The following is a 24,749-nucleotide window of genomic DNA, read 5'->3' as shown; positions in this document are numbered from 1 at the left end:
GCAAGTGCTGTTAACGGGCACCTATGAAGGTCCGCACGGCACACGATGGGGTGGGTGACCAGCACCACGCCCGGCCGCCTTTGTATCCCCGCATCGGGTATTCGTTTTAAGGCCAAGTCGACCTAGGGGAGACCAGGAATTGAACTCTACCGGCTGAGCTCGTAGCGTAGTGCGCTAACCACTACGCTGTATTATCACTCACACACATGTACACGAGGAGCCACACTCCCACATACGTGCATACACGCACGGACACACGCATTTTTGTTACACATGCACATTGGTTAGTGTACGCACACGTGTACACATTGGCACAGGCACGCGTACACGCAGACGCGCACGCGCACACACGTGGCACGCGCGCGCGCGCGGGGCCACACATCCCGTAAATAGAGGCTAGGATGGACCTCGCCAGGGACACTCCTCCCTCCAGCTCCAAACCTCCACCCCCATTCCACCAACTCGGTCTCGTCCACGTCTCCCCCCCCCCACACATCTCCCCACCCTCTTCATCTCTACCCCACGGCACCCCTACACAGACCCCCCCCCCCACCACTCGTTCCTCGTTCCCTGATCGCGCCGTCCACACATCAGCACCTCCTTCAGCGGCAGCATCTGTTCGTGTGCGCGCCGTCTATGCCGAGAGCGCACACAGCGAGGCCGGCGCGAGAGGTAACGGCAGTCAGTGCGCGTTCACTCACTCACCTGGGACGTGCCACTCACTCGGGGACCCTTAACTCACTCGGTCACTCACGCGCGCCTGATTGCTCGCTCGCTCGCTCACGTCAGGTTTGAGACACTCACTTTGCTTAAGTCGCTCATCCACCCATGTGAGCATTCAAGCAGTTTCTCGCGCACGCGAAACGCTCGCTCACCCACCTGGTCTGTCGATCTCCCTTAATCTCTCACTCACTCGCCTGATCACTCATCTGTTCGCTCACTCGACTACTCACGTGCTCACCCATTTGGTGTCACTCACTTATCTGAGACACTTACTCGGTCACTTACTTGATCACTCACTCAATGAATTGATCGTGCACTCACCTGGTCACCGCCTCACATGATCATTGACACGATCAGTCATTCCATATGGTGATTTTACCCATATGGTCACTCTGTCGCTCACCTGATCACCCATTAGTCCGATCATTGACGCATCTCGTCACACTCGCCCGATAACTAACTCACCCACTTGGTCAATCACAAACTTATCGTTAATTCACTCGCATTCTCACTCATTGATTCTCTTCATATGAACTCACTTGGTTATTCGTTCACTCAGTTGATCACAAACTCACATTGATCACTCGCTCAGTCACCCGCTCGTTCACCCAAGCCGTCACTTCTTCACTCATTCAATGATCCTTATCACTCGCCCGCTCGCTCATCTCAGAATTCGCTCGTCCACTCGCCGTCTCGCTTATTTAGTCGCTCGCTCGTTCGCTCCCTAGCCCTACCGCACTCGCTATCCCTCCATCGTATTCACTACCCAATCGATCACAGGTCCATCCTCTTGCTCATTACGCAAGGACCCAATGCCTCGCTCTCAGTGAGTCCTTCCCTCCCCATCTCTCTCAGGCACGCATTCACACGCGCGAACATCGCCACCAAATTTCGCAATTAAACCCCAACTATTTGACGCACTCCTATACTCTAAATTAAAGCACCCTCCTGATTATCCAATCATTCACATCTACTTGTGAACACGATCGTATCCACTCATGTGCACTTGACATTTTACTCACATGCACTATGCACTCAGCAACTCACATTCACTCACCAACTCACATGTACCAACTAACTTACATGCATTCAATATACACACAGCATATCTCACTCATTTACTTATTCATATTCACTCACGAACATTCACACCCACTCGCATACATTCGCAACAACACAAATAACGCAACACGTTTCGTCAATAACAGTGCCTTAAAAAGGGAATATGTGACGTTTCGGGCAATGCCCCTTGATATATTTGCATATAAGTCATTCACATGGTCTTACTAAGTCACTCACACATGTCTCATTTTTTTTATTATACTCGTTTTATGAATGTAAGTAAGTTTTAACCTGTTTCTATTATCGCTTCATAATTGTAACATTAGTAGTATTGTCTAATTATGACTATGACAGGCTATACAGGTTACCATATACAGGGTCATACAACATAAAAAAAAATAACGCTTTAAGATTATTTCAGCTGCATTACCATTGCAGTCACGTTGAATGCATTTCTTAATGACAATCGTAGACATAGCTTCGTGATTTTATCAGGAAGCCACATTCATTATGTCCACCCACCTGAGCGCATATTTGCGATAATAATACGTGGTTACTCATGGACTTATTTACCCACGGAAGTCACATTGAGTCATCGGACAGTTTTTTTTTTATCCCGCGAGGTTTCTTGCAACATTGTATTTTTAATTTTGAACGTTTATAAAAGTGGGAGGAAACCGTAGCAACCGGTGGAAGCCCCACGTGTACAAGGTAGGCAACGCTCCATTCCCGTACAGATGGAAACAGATGGCGATTAGTCCACTTGCTGTACTGCCATTTCCTGGCGTGCCAGGGTATGGAACCTCCACGCCCGCGGGAAGGGAGTTTCACGACGTGTGTGCGATCCACGAACGGTCGCTCGTCCCCACAGTGCTGGATTACAGGCCATGTGCATAGCCGCTACAGTCCGGCTAAAAACAATCACACTAACACACAAAAAAACTACAGCACATTGGAGACGTCACATTTAACGAAGGTCGGGTTGAGCTGCCGGGGATTTCGAAAGTGTCACTGAAATCGTCGACCGCTTATGCCCTCGGTGAAGGAGGGCCGGCTCTTGCGAGTGAGGTTCGTCTGTGTGTAATGACATTCTGATGAGGAATCAATATCCATCCTTTATTTTGCCGGGTTGTTGTTCGTCACAGTTGGTGAGCACAGCCCGCCAAAGCATCCCCGAACGCCCAATCGGCCAGCAACAAACAGCACAGCCGAAGTTAGAACAGATGAGAGTTACCATCGTACGCTTCCTGAATTGCGCAAAGTTATAATAGGTTGGGAATAGAAGCCCAAAGTGAAATGGTGTGACCTGCAGTGTGGTGGTCGCACACACACACAGTGTGGATGCGACGAGAGGGTCTGGTAGACGGAGCCCTCCGCATGTGTGGGTGGAATCAACAAGTGAAGCCCACGGATACAGGAGCCTTGGTGGGGAGCAGTAAAAGATTGGTATTGGGCAGAGGTCGCAACCGGGTACCCGATACCCGTACCCTACCCGATACCCGGCTACCCTTACCCGGCCGGGTACGGGTACCCGTTTGCGACCCTGGTGCGGCCGGGTACGGGTACGGGTAGACCGTGAGTCACTTGGTGAGTAACTGTTTGTCACTCATTTCCCAACGTCTTGTCTATTCTCACAATTCAAGTTCCTAGAATCAACCCACCCGCACCTGCAACATGGCTTCATCCCAGAGGTCGCAATCAGGTACCCGATACCCGTACCCTACCCGTACCCGGCCGGGTACGGTACGGGTACGGCCGGGTACGGCCGGGTACGGGTACCCGTTTGCGACCCTGGTGCGGCTGGGTACGGGATAAGGAATCAAAACCCGTTTGCGACCTCTGGTACTGGGGGAGGCGACTGGCCGCCAGTGACCACGTGACGATTGGGATTCGGAAGGATCACTGCCACGTGGGTAGGGCGGGTGGTGGATCGTGTGAAGGTTGCGACCAAAGGCTCGCACTAATGCGCATGCACAATGTACGTTGACTCATTAATCCCGTCCCCCCTGCCCAACTTTGTGTAAGAGCGCAGAAGCGTGGTCACCAGCATCTTCGCCTCTATATAAGGAACGAATCAAGTGGACTTCTCCACAAATCTGGCTGTCGCCCGATGAAGCTAGTTGTAATAACTGGCGAAACGTCGTACTCAGATTGTAAATGTTGTGGCTTGGCTCTCCAACACACCGGTGTACTGTACTAGTGACGAATTGGCACGTTCTGTTTGCGTGACAACCCTTACTAGTTGGCTGTGTCGGGTGGTGGCGGGTTTTAACGACACAGTTATATATTTACGCGATCTAACCCAAAAAACACCTCTATTATGGATGGCGTCATTGTTTGCAGACAACTCTTGCACAGGGTGAGGTGGGTTTTTTTTATGAGCAGTACAGCAAGTGGGTCACGAAAAGCCTCCCACTTTGACATTCAAGAACTCCACTTATCTTACAAACGCAATATACACGTAGGTGATTGTGAGAGGATGACGTAGATTAATGGAAAGAGAACTGAAGTTGGGCAGAAATATAATAGTCTATGATTACAAAACATTTTAAAACCATTTATTTGTTTATAATTTGGGTCCCCAAACCAAGGCCGTAGCCATGGAGTCAACATTGGGGGGGGGGGGGGGGATCTTCCAGGGGGTCTGGAGGTCCCCCCCCCCCCAGAAAAAAATAAATCTAAATTTTTAAACGAATTTACTGCCATTTCCTACCTAAAATATAAAAAAAAATCACTAACACATAGGATGGATAATTGGTTCTTTACCCTTCTATCTGGCAACAAAACTGACACCTTTTTGCAAGGAGTCATGTTTGCATAGACCGCAATACCTGCAGTCATAAATACAAACAAAAGACATAACTCTGATAATGTGCACTGTCCCTGAAGTTGATTGGTCCACACCCGAGACAGCTTTCCTTCGAGCCTAGTCTCATATGGGTTGGACCATATGAGACTAGGCTCGAAGGAAAGCTGTCTCGGGTGTGGACCAATCAACTTCAGGGACAGTGCACATTATCAGAGTTATGTCTTTTGTTTGTATTTATGACTGCAGGTATTGCGGTCTATGCAAACATGACTCCTTGCAAAAAGGTGTCAGTTTTGTTGCCAGATAGAAGGGTAAAGAACCAATTATCATATTTTTACTGGCAAATGAGGTCCCCATAACATAGGATGGACTTTTTATTTATTTTTTACAATAATGTCTCATAGTGTATTGTATTACATTGCTCTGATTTTTTACTTTTTTACCTTTTCTTGTTTCATTGTATGTAATGGCAGAGATTAGGGATTAATAAAGTACAACCATAACCACAATCATATAAACAAAACTCTATTTTATAGCAATATATTGCGGAGGGACATTTTGAGCATATTTGAACACGAAGGCTGATAGAGTAGGCTCGCCCAAAAGTATAATTTTGGAGTGAGTCTACTTGATTCGCTGTAATTATATTAGCTGGGAAAAAAATACATACCATTACATTTCATCAGTGAACAAGAGTAGCCCGCCTCCCATGGAGTGTGGCACTCCCACTGTCAGGAACTCGTGCAGTGTAGCACACACGTAAATGTTTGTATCAATCAACCCAGACGCCCCTCGTCGGTCCATAATTTTGAGGGTGTTTTTGCTCCGGGCTTGTTCCACGTCATTTGCTGTTTTCCCCCGTCTTGGAAATCAATCTACTTTTCTAATAAAAAAAATCTAACTACCATCCCCCAGCAGGTGCCTCTTGAAAATTAATGACGAGCTGATGAATGATGAGTAGCTTTCAGTCAAGAATTGGGTCTAAGTGGGATATTTTGATTTCGCTGCTATGAAATTATTAGTTAATGCTGCTGCTGCTGCCTTAGCACAACACAAAAACGCAACACATTAGTTTTTTGGGTTATGGATGATATTGGTCGCGAAAGCCTACGTGTTAAACTAACATTAATACCACCGTGTCTTTAATAATAAAGCGTGTATAACAGGTAACTTTTATGCAATGGTCCTTCTTCACAGCATAAAGAGAGAGGCCAATTCTACCTATCTGGCCATATTATCTACTTCTTCTGTTGAAGGCCACAGTGGTATCGACGAATGTGTTTGAGTTTGGCTTTATGTTGAGATCATCATCATCTTGACCTCGACTTGTATAAGCCCAAAGTCTGTTCCAACTCAAGAGATTATTGAGTCTTAAATGGGGCTCTCACTTGGATTTTTTACGTAAATAAATTGATGTATCGATGATGGGTCATTTAGAAGGCGTTTACCAAACCCAGTGCTTGTTATGTAAGTTATTGAAGCGCATTCCACATGGTATAAACGGACTCTGATTATAATAGTCTCTGTAGGCAGTGTGTTTATGTCCGTAAGCTTATTTGAAAGTATATAGATGGCTGGAGAAATTAGATTGACAAATGTGAGCACTAAAAACACATTCCTGCGGAGGGAGCTGGTAGGAACTTTGGGTTGCTCGGTCAATGGCCAGGGTCAACGGCGGCGTGGTGTATTCCGCAAAAATGCCCGACTGTGAGGGCGGGCACAAGCCGGCGTGAGTAGGTTAAACGTTGAGTTTTATAAGGGCACCACGGGGTGACCTGCCCCTCCCTACCCAGCCCCACCCATCCCACCCCCCACCCAGCCCCACCCTCCCCACCCAGCCCCTCCCCGCCCTCCCCACCCAGCCCCTCCCTCCCCACCCAGCCCCTCTCTGCACGACGGACGGACACAATAATCCCCTGTGGGCTGGTGTAACCAGGAGGTTCCTACCAGTATAATAAATTAACAGATACACATCAGTCTGATGCATTTCGAGAATAATACATCATTTTATTTAATGGGGCTTTGGACCGATTTTAGCAGCATTCGTTTAAACTGGGAAACTTTGAGTCAGCAAATGTATTTTGCATTGCACAGGAAGCGGTAGAACTTTCGAGTGTGCTTTTAAATATATTTCTCATCAGACCCCATCATTGTTTTAAGTGCAGTATTCAACCCTTATTTACTCTATATATCTGATCTCTCAATTCATGTGCCATGAAGAAGGTCCACTGCTAATAAATCGCCTATTATATAGAAATTATCTTCTGCGGCGTTGTTACTGATTAATGCATTTGTTTTTTTTGTCCATTATACCTGATAGGGGGATGCATCGAGTTATCCAGTTTGGACAATTTTAACAAAGTCCTTTGAGCCCAGATGCAGCACAACAATAGTATTCACCACATTGTTATAGACTGAAGTAATTATAATACTACGCAGCGTAATAAAAATAAAAATTCACAGTCCTTGGTTAATCCACTTCTGAATGCATCTCCCCATGTTGTGTCAGTCGTGGGGGTTGTGTGGCCACACTTGACATTGAAATACATTTCATGTCTTCATGTAACCGTCAACAGATATTCAGGGCAAGTGCTGTTAGTGAGCACCTATTAAGCCCAGAACAACGCAAAAGGGGGTTGTCTGGCCAACACTACGCCTGGCCGCCTTTGTCTCACCAGTGCTAATGTGGACACACCACCACAGCTACTCATTTTGAGGCCGAGTCTACCTCGGGGAGACCCAGGACCAATTCAAGTATCACTGATGTTACCCATGTCCGGTGATCAAACTCAAGTAGTCGGGGTTTTGTAATTCATTGCGAACCGCTCCAGCGCCGGTCCCCTGCAGTTAAAGACAAATATCCCCTGTACAGCCTAAACGGATTGTTGGGGAAATCGCTGTTAGCGAGTAGCACCTGCGACGTCTGGCATCGCCCACACACACATACAAAGACAAAGATCCCCCGTATAGCCTGAACAGACTGTAGGGGCAAGTGCTGTTAGCGAGCACCTATGAAGGCCGGAACGGTACACGAGGGGGTGGGTGGCCAGCACCACGCCCGACCGCCTTTCTCTCCCTAGTGGCGATGTTTACACACCGCACCAGGTACTCATTTAAGGCTGAGTCGACCTAGGGGAGGCCCAGGACCGGTTCAGATAATCGTCACTGGTGTCAGCCGTGAGCGGGAATCGAACCCGGGTCGCCAGGTTCATAGCGCAGCGCGCTAACCGCTACACTACCGCTCCCCACGCACACACACACATACACACACACATACACACATACACACACACATACACACACACATGCACACACACATACACACATACACACACACATACACACACACATACACACACACAAGGATCTGGAACGGCACACGAGGGTGTTGGGTGGCCAACACCACGCCTGGCCGCCTTTGCCACCCCTAATGTTTTTCACATCGCACCAGGTGCTCATTTGAGGCAGAGTCGACCTAAGGGACGCCGAGAACCGGTTCAGATAATAATCGTCACTGATGCTTTATAGTGGCCGTGAGTGGGAATTGAACCCGGGTTGGTAGCGCCGGCGCGCTAACCGTTGCACTACAGACTCCCCACAGTAAAACAAAATACAAAGATCCCCCATGTAGCCTTAACAGACTGTTGGGGCAAGTGCTGTGAGCGAGCACCTATGAAGGCCGGCACGACACACGAGGGGGGTGGGTGGCCAGTACTACGCCCGATCGTCATTGTCTATCGAGTAGCGATGTTTACAAACCGAACTAGGTACTAATTTGAGGCTGAGTCGACCTAGGGGAGGCCCAGGACCGGTTCAGATAATCGTCACCGGTGTTGGCCGTGAGCGGGAAATCGAACTCGGGTCGCCGGGTTCGTAGCGCTAACCGCTGCACTACCGCTCCCCACAGTCAAACGCACATAAACACACACACGGTTATAACACACACACACACGGTTATAACACACACACACACACGGTTATAACACACACACACACAACGATCTGCTGTTTAAAATTGGTCTCGTGGGCAGCAGGGGGAAGGGCCCTGTGCGAGCACCTGGCAAGGTTCGAACGCCACAAAAGGGAGTGGTGTGGCCAGCACTGCATGCTGGGGTTCACACACCACACCACACACACCGCACGCAGGCACCGAGTCAACAGGCACAGTGATTAATACTTAAAATATTGTGTGTGACCAGCTGGGTTATAACCTACTGGTCGGCGTGTTCATGACCAAGAAGCCAATTTGCTTGTAAAGGGCGCTTTGACTGCTGGTCATTCATTTCAATATTCATTTTTTTAAACCAGTAAAGAATCAGTGAGGCTGACTACTTATGTTGAGGAGAATGCCACTATGGTATGTTTGACTGCGTTTAAACAAGCTTTTTTTTATTTCATTTGGGAGGAAACAGGAAAAGTTGTATAAAAGGTCGGCAGGCACAATATCAAAATCTGGTCGTAAACGTGGGAGTGTCGTACCACAGACGCCTCTGCTCAATTCACAACCCCCTTGCCTCCAGATTGCTGAATTTCAGGCACAAACCAGTAGTAAACCACCAACCTTGGTATTATCACCATCATCATCATCAGCAATCAGAGTCTCGTCTGCTTTAAATGTATGTAAAAGCCTCACTGATTTACATAATCGGCGAGAGCTGAACATTATTATTCAGTTGTCATATCTCCAAATCAGGAACTCTGTACTAAATCCTCGAGGAATAATACAAACATTTCTTCAATATGAACACATAGTGTAGTCATCCTCAATGAATATGTATGTTGAGCTTCGCAATGCACGTAGCCAACCGTGCTAAACGAATTAAAGAAAATAGAAGGCAAAACACTCACACCCTTGGACTGTTGTTAGTTATTGTTTTGTTTGTTATTATTTTACCCACGATCTTCCACAGCAACGCAACATTACTCATTTGTTTCTGCTTTGCGCCGATCGTGCCCAGGAACGTAAGCGAACGATGGCACTTGCTCACAATATCTAACGATACATCACGATTTGTTGAACAGATCTGCTGATGAGACCCGGTGGGTTGAAACTGGATGCTGCTGTTACAACATCGGTCCGCGGGGCCCATCGGCAAACTGTGTAAGAACAACAACAATTGCGGGGAAATTGACTTTTGACTTTATTTGTATGGTTTACATGCTGGCCTCAGTTGCCATCAGAGATGATGATATGTCAATGGGCTCCCACCTGATTAAATATAGGATGTGAATCATCAATCAATTGTGCTGGGAAAAGAGGGGCGGTTGCTGGAGATAACATTAACGATGCATTACTGTGTTGTTATTATTCGGCGAATGTGAAGACAAATGGGGGTTTGGGGGTGAATAGCAGACCCGTGTTAATGCTCCCACTAGCACTCTCTCCATTGCTTCAATCATAAATAAAAAAACCCCATCACCCATCCCAATCGTACACCGCTTCGCCCACAGTTTTTAACCGCAGCATCTCGGCTGGTCTGGCTACCTGCCAATATTCCAGCAGTGCCATGTTTGGAAGTGTTTCTTGAACGACTTTCGCACCGTACGTAGCCAACCGCGCTAATCGCCTTTAGCAAATCGAGGTGGTGCCTGTAGCAGGAAGTACCGATTCAAACATCATCTCTCGCGATCCCACGATACAACAATCCATCTGGCTCCTACTGCAAGAGCAGATGCCATCGCTCAGTGTCTGCGGTGGACATCCGCGCTAGCGCGTGCGCTCCATAGGCTGCCACTCCATCGTACGTCTTGACCACCAGCCGTCGTCGCTTCCTATACTCATTGGTTTTTTCGGTAAAGTCACGTATGTTGAAATAAAAATATTTTTTTTTCTTTTATTTCAATTTTATTTGTATTTCAACATACGTGACTTTACCGAAAGAACCAATGAGTATAGTAATTTCTGCAGTCATGAAAGCTTCAATTCTATATCGTCGCGTCCAGTGTCATGCCCAAGCCCCCGATTAATAAGTTAATATGATGTATTTAACTTGCGTTTGTTCTCTCATCTACGTGTTGTTCTCCTGCCTCTCTCCCAGTGTAATTCCAAGAACGCCTCTTTGCGCACTCCTCAGTTTGTTCCACTTCATTGTCTGTGCCCATGTTTCTCATCCACATGTCACAGCGGCCAATAGAACACTTACCTGCCTGAGATGTTTGTGTTATCCTTCCATGCGCGTGGTTTCTATTTTGGGCATTCCAGTTTATCTGTACTGTACAAAATGACAACATCTAAAAATAAATAAATGCTGCAATACATTATCCTCCCAAGCGGAGCTGCGGTTAGAGCACTCAAATCATTATCGGAAGGTCATGAGTTCAATTGCCGATCAAGAGTCGACCCGAATAATCATCCCTTTGGGGTTACTAAAATAAGCACCGCTTTGTGGTTGCTTTGAGGGTCAATTTCTGCCCACACTAGTGAATGGAGTTGACCAATCATACCAAATTAGGGTCACCAGAGCTCGGGCGATTGTTGGCACTCACTGGTTCTGTCTGCCTTCCCTTCTAGGCCAGTTTTTTTCCCTGCACCTCGGAATAATTCGCGCTTTGAGAGTGAACGAAATCTGTGTGCCTAAATGGCGATTATTCCGCCAATTCGCCCATGGCCTCCATGGACGAATGGCGGAATGTTCAACCGAGTGGGTTGACACTCACACGCGTTGTTATACACCCCACCAAATAACCATAGCAGGATCCGGCTGTAAGAATTGTGAGTCTCGGCGAGGCTTCCCTCAATAAATAATGACTCTGTTATCGTTATTGTTACTTTATTATTGTTGTGTCTTCATGCTTGCTTGGCGCACACATTGGGGCGCCTTCCATTTTTAATACAAATGTAGTGACTGGATCGGAGACACTGAGAGTTGGAGGCACTATGTTAATTAATGCGCACCAACCGGTTAACACTTCCAAATAATCCGTCTATAGTCGACTACGGTTCCCAGTCAGGACAGTTGGTAGACTGCCTGACTGGCGACGCCGAGATGGTGAAGACGAAGACGACGGCAAAGACTCCAGCAGTACGACGGGGATCCCGCTCCACACGACAGCCCCGAGCTCCCCTCCAGGGGCCCCTCTTTTACTGTCAGCGTGGCCTGGCCACGCCCCCGGCCACGCTCCCGGCCACGCCCCCTTTATAGAACCTACCCGCCCCTTCCGTGACCTTTCCCCTAGATCCACCTCTGGTCTATCACGTGGCCTGCTGCTGTCGTCAGGGCTGCTGTAAGCTGCAGATCCCCTTCCCCACCAGCAGCCAGCGCTATGCTGCAACATAGCCAATTCTATGTCACTACACAAACATCGAATAACTCCAGCAGCAGAGACACGGGGACTGGGAGAGACATAGGGAGCACACCACTAACAATGATTAAACTATTTGACTGGTAGTAGGTTTTGCACGCTTTCAAATGGCTTCAGCGTGACATGCCGCAGAAAGTAAACTTCTTGGCGCAAAGATGACGAGGAATATATATTTTGGAAGTGTAAAGCAAGAGACTTCAGGCAACGTAGCACTTTATCTGACCCTGCCATACGTGTGAATCTAATGGATCTTCTGGCAGTACATGTTGGTTGACCAGATTAGTATTCTAATAGGGTTTTTCCCCTTTTTTCTGGCAACAAAACTGACACCTTTTGCAAGGAATCATGCTTACATTAACCACAATACCTGCAGTCAAATGCAAACAAGAAAAAAGGGGAAAAACCCTATTAGTATATTTTGGTACTGGCAAAGGAGATCCCATGATGCAGATTAGTATTTTTTAGTTTTTTCGAGATATAATCATATTTGAGCAAAATGTCAGGTTTTTAGAGCAATAATTTACATCTATCATTAAGTCTATCACAATAATCTATAAGAGTCAGATGTGTCTGTGGTTAACATATTAAATACAATCCCAGCGACTTAGGTAAAATTCCTAATCATACACAACAGCAGTGGAACGTGGTATTTGGAACTGTACTGGGCTTCTTCTAGTTCAACTCATCATTAAATGAGTTTCTCGTATGATGTGTCAACATCAGCACGAAAGACACAAATGCTGTCAGGCGTGGTGCTGACCCATCCACTTCTTACTGAGCTGTGACAGCCTTAATACGAGCTTGCCAACAGCACTTGCTTCTGCGGTCTATAAGGCGAAATGGTGGCTTGTTGCCTTTTTTCTTCTAGATTTGAAGCTTTCGTGACTGCAAGGATTCATACTCTTAGGTTTTTTCGGTAAAGTCACGTAGGTAAAAAAATTAAATAAAAATTACTAAAAGTAATAATAGAAATAAAATAAAATAATAAATCACGTTTCGGAGGCAACACAAGTTTCCGTAATCAGGTGGGACCGTCACAGCAGTAAATTTAGCTGTGACGGTCCCACCTGATGACGGAGACTTGTGTTGCCTCCGAAACGTCGTGATTTATTATTTTATTTCTATTATTACTTTTAGTAATTTTTGTTGCCTTTTGTTTTGCGGTTGAGTGGGTGTTTTAATGGCTAGCACACTGCCCAACGATCCTAATGATTCGTAGTCAATTACTGACCATGAGGCATTATACACCACCACCATTGGCAACTGGTATCTGAACCTGACATGTGTGCCTCCCATTGTTAATGCCCGGGCAAGTTGTGGTATTTAAATATGCATCTCTTTTGCAAGGGAGGCCTCAGAGAATTCCCCAAATGATTGGCATTGTGGTATGAGTACTTGTGTCACGATATGAAAAACACGAGTTCATTCTCAGTTTGAGGTCAACTCAGCCGACTACAGAGACTAATTAAATATGCCTACACGAATCGGCATAATCTGGTTCTTCAAAAGCGTGCTTGCAAAACCCCCAAAAGCAAGCCTTCTCATTTTCATTTACCCTCGGTGTTTAACACAACAATACATTCCTTAGTTTTCAAAGATTGATGGCATACATTTTCTTTATCACAGCTTCAAGTTCGTGTCTGGTGGATGTTGTTGTTTTATTAGGCCCTGGGCTACCATCCCTCCAGGGTAAACTTAATACCGCTCAGACCTGAAAAGTGATCATCCCGTGGTGAAGATGAACCCTTTCATAGGAATGTGGAATATTCTCGACTGGCTCAAGGCCACCAACAGGGGACAAGTTCCACCCCATTGCTCGTTCTATAGGGAAGAAAACCTCAACCGTAACCTATACCGTATGCCTCGCCTCCATAAGAGAGCATTTGATCCCAAATTGCAGAAACACAATGGACACGATCGGTGCCGTATTGTGTGCGGACGTGACCGTGCCATCGTGCCTCCGCATTCAACATTTCTGCTGGCTGCGTTTCGTACCACAGGAGATCTGTGAGTAGACGCCCGAGATTGAGCATTTCCATCCTCGCCACCGTTTCGCGATGCGATCGCTGCGCATGTCGCACTTGTGCTTCGGATGAGCGGTGAGCCCTCTCACACGCCGATTTGCCAACGAATACTGAACGATCGATATTTTGTGGGACGCGTATTTTCGTTGTCATTCTGGCTTCTTTAATATCTATTACATTGCGGAGGAAGACGGCCGCGTTGCTGCTGTTGGTTTGCGATAATAGACGTGCCGCACGTCTGTATCTCAGTAGGTTAACTGAAGAAAAAAAAACTATTGGGTGCCACTGCATTTTATTACATCATCAAAACCATATCGAGCTACGCTGATGCGGCGGGTAAAATTTGGCCGTGTCAATAAAAAAAAAAAATCCGTCGATTCCTCACTCCGAACGTGGCTCGTGGCTGGAGTACAAAGTCCCCCCCCCCCCTCCACATTACGGATTTCAAATCCCCCTCCTCGCGCTAAGCTCCGCAGGCGAAACACGCAGGGGCTGCCGCCGAGCACCACGTGTCGCGAGATGGCTGGGGTCGCCAGGGGTCGCGCCTCAAGACGCGAAGGTGATGGGGACCACGTGCTGTGACGTCACGAGAGGGGGCTGTGACGGAGCGCCTGCAAATCACGTGGCCGTGACCGAGCATCATTAACAAAGCGTCAATATCGCCACGACCCCTGAGTTAGCACAGGCTCAGTGTTAGGCATGAACAACACATGATTCTTACATTCGTGATAAGTGCATGGAATGTTGCAAGCGGGAATTTATTATTTTCTATTTAAACAAAACAGCCGCAGTGATGTGGTGGAACGTCCCACCCCCGGACCCTGAAATTTTGCAGCACTCCATCAAAACAACTACAAATATCCGTGACGAGAATTGCGTTGTTTTTCGTGAATTTTAGGAGTTTTTAGCCGCTCCCGGAAGAGATCTGAAAATCCGTGGACAGTTCTCAGATAATGAGATCTCCACCCACACATATCGTGGGAATTTCCATTAACCGGGGTGAGGTGGGGGACGGAGCATTTTGTGGAATTCACGAATTAATTATTGGAGCACGGATTTCTGGAATTCTAGTGTACATTTCTAGACTTAATAATCATCACTGCAGCCACAATGGCAAATAAATACTTGATTCTAATCACGCCTCAAAATCATGAGCATTCAATACATCTCAAGGGAATGGAATCATTACACGCCAACTACGTACATGTACAGCGCTCGTAAACCCGTTGCCGGATGAGGGTCTCCTTAATACCGTGCGAGTCGTGGGACTTATTCGAGCATATCTCCCCACACTGGTCAGTGCAGGCCGGTGAAGGCAGCGAGCACAGAGACGTTCAAAGTTCAAAGTTCATTTATTAGGTATAGCCCTGTGAGCCATTCGGCTCTTGAATTGGGTGCAACCGCAACAAACAAAAAACATGAACAAGAAAACATTTTAAAGTGACTATGTGCAAACAGAAAATCCAAGAAAAGACAGCAAAATATTGCAGAAAAATCACCGTACACCAACCCTGTGCAAATATCCCAGTGGGATGCAAGTCAAACAAGAACAATCACAAGACAACTTAGATTAAGGCCATCAGTCTAACTCTGTACTACAACAAACAAACATGACCACACCAAAAAACGTTTCGAAAATCACCAAAATAAAGCCATAAAAGCAATGAAACAGTGGTCATAGGAACTGTGATCCCCACCATAGGCATGAGAGCGTAGATGTGACAGTACACGGGTAAAGTCCTCTGCTGCTTATGACAATCGACTGTGCATAGTCGCCCATCCAAGCACTGGCCATGCTCAACTCTGATGCCAGATGTAGAGAAAACAACGAGCGGCAGTTTTGTTGTGGCTACTTCCATCTATGAGGGTCAATGATATGAATGAAGCAATTTAAGGAGTAAAATAACATTCAGTTGTGCCTCAGGAACATCAGATAGCTCGCTTGAATAGTGTTTTTCTTTAAACCACCATTTAATATTCTCCGTATAAAGTCGATTTAAACACATGCTGAGTTTACAAGCTCACAGTGAACTCGCGCGCTTACAGTGTGTGTGAGTGCTGTACGCAATTTCTAAATAACAACTGCTTAAACAATAATAGTGAAAAATTAAGTTATTTATTTACCCTGGCTATCCTCACTGAGGATCCTCCTGCATGAATTTGCGTTGTGTATGTGTGCTTGTGGGAGAAAGCGAGAGTACTCAGAGCAAAAACCTATGCATACGAGGTGGATAACGATGAAATGGATTTAATTCATAGCCCATGTCTATAACACCTGGGTTTCCCAGGCAATTTCCTATCCATTGAATAACCAGATTCCATCACGCTTCGCTTCGGAGGGCTGATGAGATTGGATGCATTCTGGGCGATTTGGTCGGAGACTTTATTGAAAGGAGTGTTTAATTGGGTCATGGGGTTCCCACAATATTTCAGAGGCAAACCGGCATAAAGTAATGATTCGTAGGGTGCAGTGTATAAAGTCGGTGACACATTCATTGCAAATGGGAAAGGCTCATAAAGGTAACTGACAAAGCATTCTGAAAGCAGACTATAATTGTCAAAGGTAGAAATGAAACATTCTAAAGAGTAGAAAGATATATAGAGACAGAAAACTAATTCAGATGCATCCATCGTGCTTAACTGTTACCTGTGATTGTATCATGGGGCTCTCTCATCTCTCATATATTTCATTTATCGGCAATGTTGCTAGTCGGCATGACTGTGCCTGTAACATATTCATATGTTCAGAACTTCCAAGTTGCTTCCATAACATTCCTAGCAACCTATGCACATTCAAAGGTCAGCAGGTTTAAAAGAAACAATTCGCAGTATTAGGTACTCGGCATATAATGATGCATCGATTGCTCGATTATAATTGGTTCTTATAGCCACAGTACGCGTGTAAAATTATACGTGCAAGCGTTATTTACGCTATATGCAAATATTACGCCAATGTGGCATTTTGGTTACTGCAGTAGATAAAGCTATGCAAAGATAGATATAAAAAATATATAAATAAAACGACTGCAAAAACGAGACAGAGGATTGACATTTTGAATAGAAAGTCAACCAAATAGAAATTAATTGAATCGCTTGGGGGAGGGAGGGGGGGGTGAATTGTTACCTGCATTGTGGACTAGAAGACTCATGGCACCGTCTCAAGGTTGGCAAGTGAGACCTCAGTGAAGAGAGTCGACTGACCCCATAATCATAATAATCACCGTCATCCATCTGGGGGCCGTAAAATAAGTATTGTTTATGATGAGACCGACCCCCGCCAAAGGAACGAGGAATTTCCACCATTGGCTCCAGGGCTGCCAATGGAACTGATTCCTGCCCCGTTCCTTGCCGGCACGGGGAGTGACCGGTGCCTTAGATTTGACGCATGGAGTCTCTTTCTTATTTTCAGTCTCTTTCAATCCATTCCTGCCTCGGTCACTCTCTCTCTTTCACGCACAAACTCCCCCATAAATTATACAACGAACATCTGCCCCAAATGTTACATAAATTACGGCAGCCCACACACCACTCACAACACCCAGTCACGACACACAAGCGAATCAACGTGCCGATTGGCGGTTTATCGCTTTCATGAAGATCCACTACATCCACCGTGCATTAAGAAGATATATTATGGATGAATACGAGGTGCGAGATTGGTCGTTACATAACAGGATCGTGCGAGGTGATGGTGGCGGATTGGGGCGGGAGGCTTAATTCCAGCAGTGTAGTGAACGTGGTTGATGATGTAGATATTTGTGATGTACGACTGATGAAATATACTGATGTACTGTACAGACAGGTATACAGCCGTTCTGCGATGGTTAACAAACGGGGCTCGCAGTCTAGAGGTGGCCGTTTTTTGACTCAATAATAATAATGAAACAATAACAAGTATTTTTAGATCGCTTCATTCATGCAAACTGCATCTCGCAACGCTGCACAACACGGGGAGGCGTTTATACCCCCACCCCCCCACCGATTCGGCAATTAAAACTAGCAACTTTCAACAAAAACCCAGCAATGTCAACTGGCAGTCCATACTCTGTGGTTCTTTCGGTAAAGTCACGTCGGTAGAAAGAGAATAGATCACGACGTTTCGATCGCAAACACAAGCGATTGTCATCAGGTGGGACAACCACAGCAAGAACAAAACTTGTCCATGGCCATTGTGGTTTCAATGAGCCCACGCTTCTCAATGTTTGTCCCCCCCCCCTACGCTAGGGGTGGAAGCTTGCACACAGACGCGTGGCTCAAGCCAGAAACCGATAAAAGCTCCCAGGAGAGAATGGGATTTTGTGCTCCGATTCAGCCGTGAGGACAAACAATTTAACTCAACGCCCCCCCCCAGCTATTAAAGCTTAACCCGGATCATCTGGAGCACTTCGAGGCAATTACTGCCTCGCTGATTAATTATCGTGTACTTATAAGCACCGCCGCCTCGGAAGTGATCGCCACTGAACACGACTTTGTGTACAGACGGCGAAGGGTAAAGGCGGGGAAATTAGTCGGTTGCCCTTCGACCTGTTTGGGCTGGCGTTGTATTGATACATCAATGTCCTTCACGTGGAGCCAGGAGGTTCGGCGCTAGAGCGAACGTCCCGCACTCGGAAGGGCGCGTGTTCAATTCCCGGTTGGGGGTCGACTCAACCCATCATCCCTCGCGGGGTCGATAAAACAAATAGTATCACTACATGGGGAAGTCAACGGTGGTTGTCTTTGGAGAGACCCAAACCTGGCACAAGAATGTGGAATTTCCACCACTGGTTCAGGTCTTTGAACAGGAAATGAGCATCGCTTCGATGCTTATTTTAGCAGGACGTTTCTTGTAGTTGGTGAAGAGACGGTTGGGGAATATGGAGCATAGACGTCTGAAAGAAGTGTGCAGTACAATGGACTTGCTGTACTGCCCTTTCCCGGCCTCGCAGCAGTCAAGCAACATAACACGGTGGTCACCGATCCAAGCACTATCCAGGCTCAAACCTGCTTGGCTTCTGAGATCTCAGGAGACTGCCGGTGTCCATCGTAGGCACATCACAAACACACCTCCACCTCCTCCCACCTGCAGTAGTCACAAATTAACGCATGGAATGCAGTGCGATGGTGATATTCATAGGGAGTCGTTTTGTTAAACGACTAGCTTTACTACCCGGCGTCGCCCGGGACTTGGATTCACCACGCCCGGCCGACTTTGTCTCCCCAGTGGCGATGTTCACACACCACAGCAAGTTACTCGTTTGAGGCTGAGTCGACCTAGGGGAGGCCCAGGAACGGTTCAAATAATCGTCACCGGTGGTGGCCGTGAGCGAGAATCGAACTCGGGTCGCCGGGTTCGTAACGCAGCGCGCCAAGCACTGCGCATGCGCGGGTGACATGACAGATGTGACGTCACAGCTCACTTGCTGTGCAAAATATATGCATTATTGCGCCCCCCCCCCAAAATTTTTTTTACAAAAATCCTATTTTTTTAATGTTTGCATGGTGTACAGTCTGGAAAGTACCTACATGGCAAATTTCAAGTTTGTTGCATGTCGGGAAGTACGCTAAAAATTTGAACAGACACACATAATGACAACTTTGCCTTTAATATATATGTAGAGATGTGCCCAACCTACGGCTGCTACATATCGCGTTGCTCAATTCGTTTCAATATTCAGATGCGCATTAGATCAGATTGTGCATTAATCACCGTAATTATAATTACATATACGCATCATTAATTTGCTAATTATGATTAAGAAAACACAGCATGTATTTTGGTCGATTGGAATCGAGTGCACTGAACTTTCCTTTCCCCAACTCTAATCCAATTGAGGCGCTTGCCACGGCAGTGTGCTCATTCGATTTGACGCTATTGGACTATTATCAGCTAAACGATATTAATGAATCGAGAGTGGGTAGATGAACAAGTTGTTTCTACGTAATGCTATTTTTAACTTTAAAAAATCTATTTATGTTGTGAAAGTACATCAAGGACAAATATTTTGTTTAAAAAAAACTGGAGGATGATTAAGAGTGGACGGTTGTTCACGAGATGTTCCATCGTACTCTTTGGTTCTTTCGGTAAAGTCACGTAGGCATAAAAGAAAATAAATTAAATTAAATCACGACGTTTCGGGCGCCAAACAAGTGCCCGTCATCAGCAATTGTTGATTGCTGTGGTTGTTCCACCTGATGACGGGCACTTGTGTTGCGCCCGAAACGTCGTGATGTAATTTAATTTATTTCATTTTATACCTACGTGACTTTACCGAAATAACCAAAGAGTATTGATCCCTGCGGTCACGAAAACTTCAAATCTAGAATGTTCCATCGCTTGAAGTTGTTCACCACATTCACACTGCAGAGGGTCCCCACTTACAGTCCACTGACAATGATCGTTTCCAACGATGGGCAAGTCTTACTTTACTCTCAGCAGCGTCCTGATTATGGCCGTCTGTGTAACAGCTCTCAGTCTATTCCAATCCTGTCAACAATCACACCCAATCCTGTCAACAATCACACTCAACAATCACACTCAACATATTCGAGATCTTCCATGATCTCTCCCCTACCTATCTCTGCATATCTTACTTTACTCTCCTCCATGCACTCTCTCCTCCAGCAACAAATGCTTTTTGCTACAAGTCCAGTCGACCTATGCTCAGTCGGAGGTCACTCATTGTCCTCTGCAGTCCCCATCGTCTGGAACTCCCTTCTCCCATCGCTCATTGAACCTTTTGACTCTTTCTCCACCCGCCCACTTCTCTCTCCTTGATTATCTTCTTCTAAGATAGTGAACATCGTGGCGACACAAGCCGTGCTCAATGACAAATTGTTTCACATGCGCTGATTGCGCACAGCGCAAGGTGAAAACATCACCCCAACTATTAACGACCGCGTGCGTTCAGTCCCACAGGTGTTTTCCCGATGGCGCGGACGCTCCTGTAGAAAGTCCCCACCGTGGGAACGAGACCACCACTCCACCGAATTCTCGTCAACCACCGGGGCGCGACCGAACTGACCGGCCAGGAGGTCCCGTCCCCCAGAGACGTGGGGCACCCAAGACAGAGGGGACTCGAGTCCACACCCCGCACAGCTCACGCCGCCACCCCCGACACGAGCCATGAGACCGTCGGAAAACCTCCTCCACCCCAACTGCTCCTCCCCGACACTCCTTCCACTCGGCAACTCGTCGAGCTTCGGCCAAGAGGCGGACGCCCACGACGACATGCTGGTGACGTCCATCATGTGCGCCGTCATGTCGCTGATGTTCGTCGTCGGCGTGGCGGGCAACGTGTACACGCTCGTGGTCATGTGCCAGTCGATGCGCTCGTCTGCCTCCATGTACGTGTACATCGTGAACCTGGCGCTGGCCGATCTGCTCTACCTCTCCTCCATCCCGTTCGTGGTGTGCACGAACTTCGCCAGCGACTGGTACTTCGGCGACCTGGGCTGCCGCTTGTTGTTCAGCCTCGACCTGCTCACGATGCACGCGAGCATCTTCATCCTGGCCGTGATGAGCACGGAGCGCTACGTGGCGGTGGTGCGCCCCCTCGACACGGTCCGCCGCTCGCGCAGATATCGCAAGGCGCTGGCGCTCGGCGTGTGGGTCGTCTCGCTGCTGCTCGCACTGCCCATGATCATCATGATGGAGCTGTGCAGAGTGTACAAGACCAACGGCGAGGTGCACTACCTGTGCGTGCCCTCCTGGCGCATGAGCTCCCTCAAGATCTACCTGACCGTGCTGTTCGTCACCAGCATCCTGGCGCCGGGCCTCATCATCGGCTCGCTGTACGTGCGGCTCGCGCGCACCTACTGGCTTTCCCAGACCTCCGCCATGGCCACCAAGGACACCAAACGCTCGCCCAACCAGAAGGTGCTCTACCTCATCTTCAGCATCGTGCTCGCTTTCTGGGCCTGCTTCCTGCCGTTCTGGACCTGGCAGCTGGTGAGTGTCTACCACCCGGGCATGGCCCAATGGAGCGAGGCGTTTGTCAAATACATGAACCTCGTGGCCACGTGCCTCACCTACAGCAACAGCTGCATCAACCCGTTCCTCTACACGCTGCTGACCAAGAACTACCAGGAGTATCTGCGCAACAAGCACGGACGCGCCGCCGCCACCGCCGGCGGCGTCGGGGTCTGGGCCGCGACCGGCGCCGGCTCGGGGGCCGTCCCCGCGTGCGGGGCCCACGGATCGGAGCGACGGCAATGGCGGTCGGGGCGCATGCATGGCGCCTCGCAGCGCTCCATCTCGTCCGTCAGCCAGCCCTTCACCGAGACCATGATGGTCACGGGGCTGCGCGAGCACCACGAGCCGGCCGTGTAGACACAACGGAGAGAGAGCGCGGGGTGCCGTTGATATGCGGCTGCGGGGAGCTCTGGGTGAGAGGATGAAGGCATGCAGTGTAGCCACAGTAAAACGATAGATATTCGTTTTGTGGAAGGGCTCCTAATAATGTGTTCAGGGCCTGCGCTGTGTGATATTAATGGCTGTGGAAGAGCTCTAGACGGGGTGTAGATCTGCCACGCAGATTATTTTTCTAATCGAGAACCATGCGCACAAAAACGTCGCAACCGATTGCTAATGTTCATTGAACGTCATCGTTAGTTATGCACGTCCAAAACAGCAAACAACTGTTAGCAGAAACTCGTACTAATGCTGAAAGCCGTCATCGTGAAGGGATAAAGCAGGGGGTAACGTGTTCCAGATTGTTGTAGTGCGGAGAGTCCAAGCACTTTGTGTGGTAGCAGGGTCAGCCGGGAAACTAATTTCACGCGGCGAGATGAAGCGCGGCTGATGCACACGGGTGCGTCGACAGACGCGTGGGTTATCGTGAACGACTCGGGAAGAGCTTGAAGAGTGCAATGAGTGGAAGGTACCGATGGAAGGCAGCGGAGCGATGACGACGAGAAAGAGAGAGACACAAGAGAAGCAGAGGCAAACGGAAACACATACATCATAAAAAAACAAACTAAATAGGATTTCATTTCTGAAAACCGTTTCCCAATATATCTAGCGACAGGGCCCTGAAGGCTGCGATTATGGGGCAGCTTCTGACGATGCTGTAGAAGAGCTCCGTGTGTTAAGGTCACGGACTGATCGACGAATCATTAAACATGTCACACTGAGTTCCTCCTGCTTCTTATGCTGGCCAGGAACTCCCTAGAGTTACTGCCATCTGCATATATAATGATGCATCGATGCATCATCATATATGCACGGAACTTGCATCGAATCATGCATGCGAGCTTCGATAAAAAAAATAGTATGAATACGTTGTGTATAATTGGTTTAGGTAAAGCCATGCGCCAGCTGAGGCACTAACTTCAGAACCTTTGCAAAAAAAACCGTACTTTCTTTTCAACTGAATTGCTATCCTGAATTGTGAAAAGTCACCAAATCTTTATTTTGCTCACTGCAAACTCAAAACACATGTACACTCTCACCAGAGTGAATATCAGCAAAAATGTCCCAGATAATAATCTTGAGTAATGAATGCCCAAATGTTATTCTACGTGAAGGTTCAGATGGGTTTCGCCTCTGGTGGCTGTGAATTGTGGAGACCAGATTGGTTTAAACCACGAATGGCATTGCTTGACGACACTAACCAGGTAAAGGTGCAACCCTGCAATTTCCTGGTCAAGCCACCGCTTGCACAAGGGCCCCCTGCGAGTGGGAATTCTGGAGAGGTGATTTGGCGCATGTTTCCATTCAAGCTAAATATGTTGGGCGAGGTGGGCATTACCCACGACCCCACCACACCCGATCTGCCGATCGACTGTAGTTGCATCCATTCATACCGCTGGGAGGGGGTGGGGAGCAGAGGTGGTGATGGGGGATTTTATACATTTGTAGTGGGCTAATTCGGAGACACTAGTAGGAGGCACTCTCTCTTGTTCATTCTGGACTTCACAGCCTTAGGGGATAACTACACACTGGGTTGGGACAGCCAACATGCTGCCAGACCCACGGCAGCACGACGAGTTCCACCCCAGATGGCAGCAGCCCCGACTGTGAGTCGGAGCTCGTCTTTTATCCTGCCCAGCGTGGCCAGGCTCCGCCCTCGGCCACGCCCCCTTCTGGATCCCCCAGAAGGCTCGGCGCTTGGCCCACGGGTCCAACTGGTAGAGCGGGCTGCTACCTCCAATCCCATTGGCTACCAATCTCCCAGCACCACGTGCTACAGTGACTCATTCAATGTCACTATACATTTGCACCGTTGCTTCAACTGCTGGCCAAAGGAACAAATCAAACCTTCTTGGTTCTTTCGGTAAAGTCGCGTAGAAGGGAAATAATAAAATAATAAAAATAAAACATAATAAAATACAATTCTCACGACGTTTCGGCCACAACGCAAGTAGCCGTCCTCCTGTTCTTCACCAGAGGACGGCTGCTTGCGTTGTGGCTGAAACGTCGTGATAATTTTATTATGTTTGCAGTCACGAAAGCTTTAAATCGGAACAAATCAAACTTTTGACCTCTGGACTGTGCTGACCGTTACACCACTGCAGCAGCCCCCACTACCCAGGAAGTGATATTCTAAATTATTAGTGCCAATGGGAGACAGATGAAGACCGCCAAAGTTAAATGCTGAATAAAACACAATTGTTTGAGATAAAGTTTGGAATTCTCGCTGATAAATAGCTTAGGGTTGTTTGGCACTGGGTATGCTGAATATAAAACAAGACTCTGGGTCCGATTCACATGCTGGCGGACGTTTATGTTTTATCATAGTTTTCGTGTAAACGTGCCAACTACTTTATCTCCATCACAAATAATGAGGGAAATTTGTTGAGCCAACGCAGATCATCCCTGTGGTCAAGATGAGAATCTGGCCCTAAAA

At 47.5% G+C, this 24,749-nt stretch overlaps 1 protein-coding gene across 1 annotated transcript; it reads left to right on the top strand.

Moving 5' to 3' along the window:
• The first annotated feature begins 551 nt into the window (after positions 1-551).
• LOC133353497 (urotensin-2 receptor-like) lies at positions 552-24,206 on the top strand. Its single transcript, XM_061569782.1, has 2 exons — positions 552-672; positions 20,811-24,206. Exon 2 carries the CDS (start codon positions 21,026-21,028, stop codon positions 22,229-22,231), a length of 1,206 nt encoding a protein of 401 aa, XP_061425766.1. The 5' UTR covers positions 552-672; positions 20,811-21,025; the 3' UTR covers positions 22,232-24,206.
• Positions 24,207-24,749: the final 543 nt, after the last annotated feature.

This window comes from Lethenteron reissneri, chromosome 44 (genome assembly GCF_015708825.2).
Source record: "Lethenteron reissneri isolate LAM-NWPU_2019-01 chromosome 44, ASM1570882v1, whole genome shotgun sequence".
Taxonomy (NCBI): Eukaryota; Metazoa; Chordata; class Hyperoartia; order Petromyzontiformes; family Petromyzontidae; genus Lethenteron; species Lethenteron reissneri.
The sequence above is the reverse complement of the archived record's forward strand: the minus strand, read 5'-3'. Positions and strand labels throughout refer to the sequence as shown.